Source organism: Calidris pugnax, unplaced genomic scaffold (assembly GCF_001431845.1).
Source record: "Calidris pugnax isolate Ruff unplaced genomic scaffold, ASM143184v1 scaffold135, whole genome shotgun sequence".
Classification (NCBI taxonomy): Eukaryota; Metazoa; Chordata; class Aves; order Charadriiformes; family Scolopacidae; genus Calidris; species Calidris pugnax.
The window spans coordinates 1,917,813-1,918,889 of NW_015090961.1; the positions used below are offsets into that span (position 1 = coordinate 1,917,813).

The 1,077-nt window shown below is 63.9% G+C and overlaps 1 protein-coding gene across 1 annotated transcript in view; it reads right to left on the minus strand.

Moving 5' to 3' along the window:
• Positions 1–1,077, minus strand: part of AKNA (AT-hook transcription factor) — a 14,562-nt gene that overhangs the window by 6,796 nt on the left and 6,689 nt on the right. The window contains exons 8-9 of the mRNA XM_014952319.1: positions 198–397; positions 4–106 (exon numbers count right to left, since the gene is read on the minus strand). Coding sequence (XP_014807805.1) covers positions 4–106; positions 198–397 — 303 coding nt within the window. The remainder of the gene's footprint in view (positions 1–3; positions 107–197; positions 398–1,077) is intronic.

Genomic DNA, 1,077 nt, shown 5'->3' on the forward strand with positions numbered 1-1,077 from the left:
CACCCCACATCCCCAAGCTGGGGGGGCCGGGATGGGGCTGACCCACCTGGAGCTGCTCCCAGGGCGTGGGGCTCCCCCCTCGGATCCAGCCTTCAAAGGATTCCACCTGGATGGGAGAGAAAGGGTTAAGACCCCCCCCGCCACCACCGAAGCCCCCCACCAACCACTACAGCCTCCCCCCAACCCCCAGGGCTTGCCTGTGCCTGCAGCTTGTGGGTCTGTCCCACCAGTGTCCGTGTCAGCTGGGTCCCCGGGCAGCAGCACTGCCCCAGACATGTGGGGCAGCCCCCCACAGGAGGAGGGGAGGGAGGAGGCCGGGGTGATCCCCCCTGATCTGGAGGAGGGGGGGAAGGAGGCCAGCGTGATCCCCCCTGCTCTGGTGGTCCCAGTGCTGGAGCTGCAAGAATCATTGGTTCACAGAATGGGTTGGAAGGGACCTTAAAGATGATCAAATTCCACCCCCTGCCCTGGGCAGGGACACCTCCCACCAGCCCAGGTTGCTCCAAGCCCCCTCCAACCTGGGGGGAGGGGGGGAAGGAAGACGGGGTGATCCCCCCTGCTCTGGAGGAGGGGGGGAAAGAGGCCGGCGTGATCCCCCCTGCTCTGGTGGTCCCGGTGCTGGAGCTGCAAGAATCATTGATTCACAGAATGGGTTGGGTTGGAAGGGACCTTCAAGATGATCAAGTGCCACCCCCTGCCCTGGGCAGGGGCACCTCCCACCAGACCAGGTTGCTCCAAGCCCCCTCCAACCTGCCCTTGAACCCCTCCAGGGATGGGGCAGCCACAGCTTCTCTGGGCAACCTGGGCCAAGATCTCAGCACCCTCACACCAAAGAAGTTCTTCCCCACAGCTCAGCTCCATCTCCCCTCTTTTAGTTTAAAACCCTTCTCCTGCATCCCATCGCTCCCCTCCCTGATCCAGAGTCCCTCCCCATCTCTCCTGGAGCCCCTTGAGGGACTGGAAGGGGCTCTAAGAGCCTTCTCTTCTCCAGGTTGAACCCCCCAACTCTCTCAGCCTCCCCTCCCAGCAGAGGGGCTCCAGCCCTCCCAGCATCTCTGTGGCCTCCTCTGCCCCCAT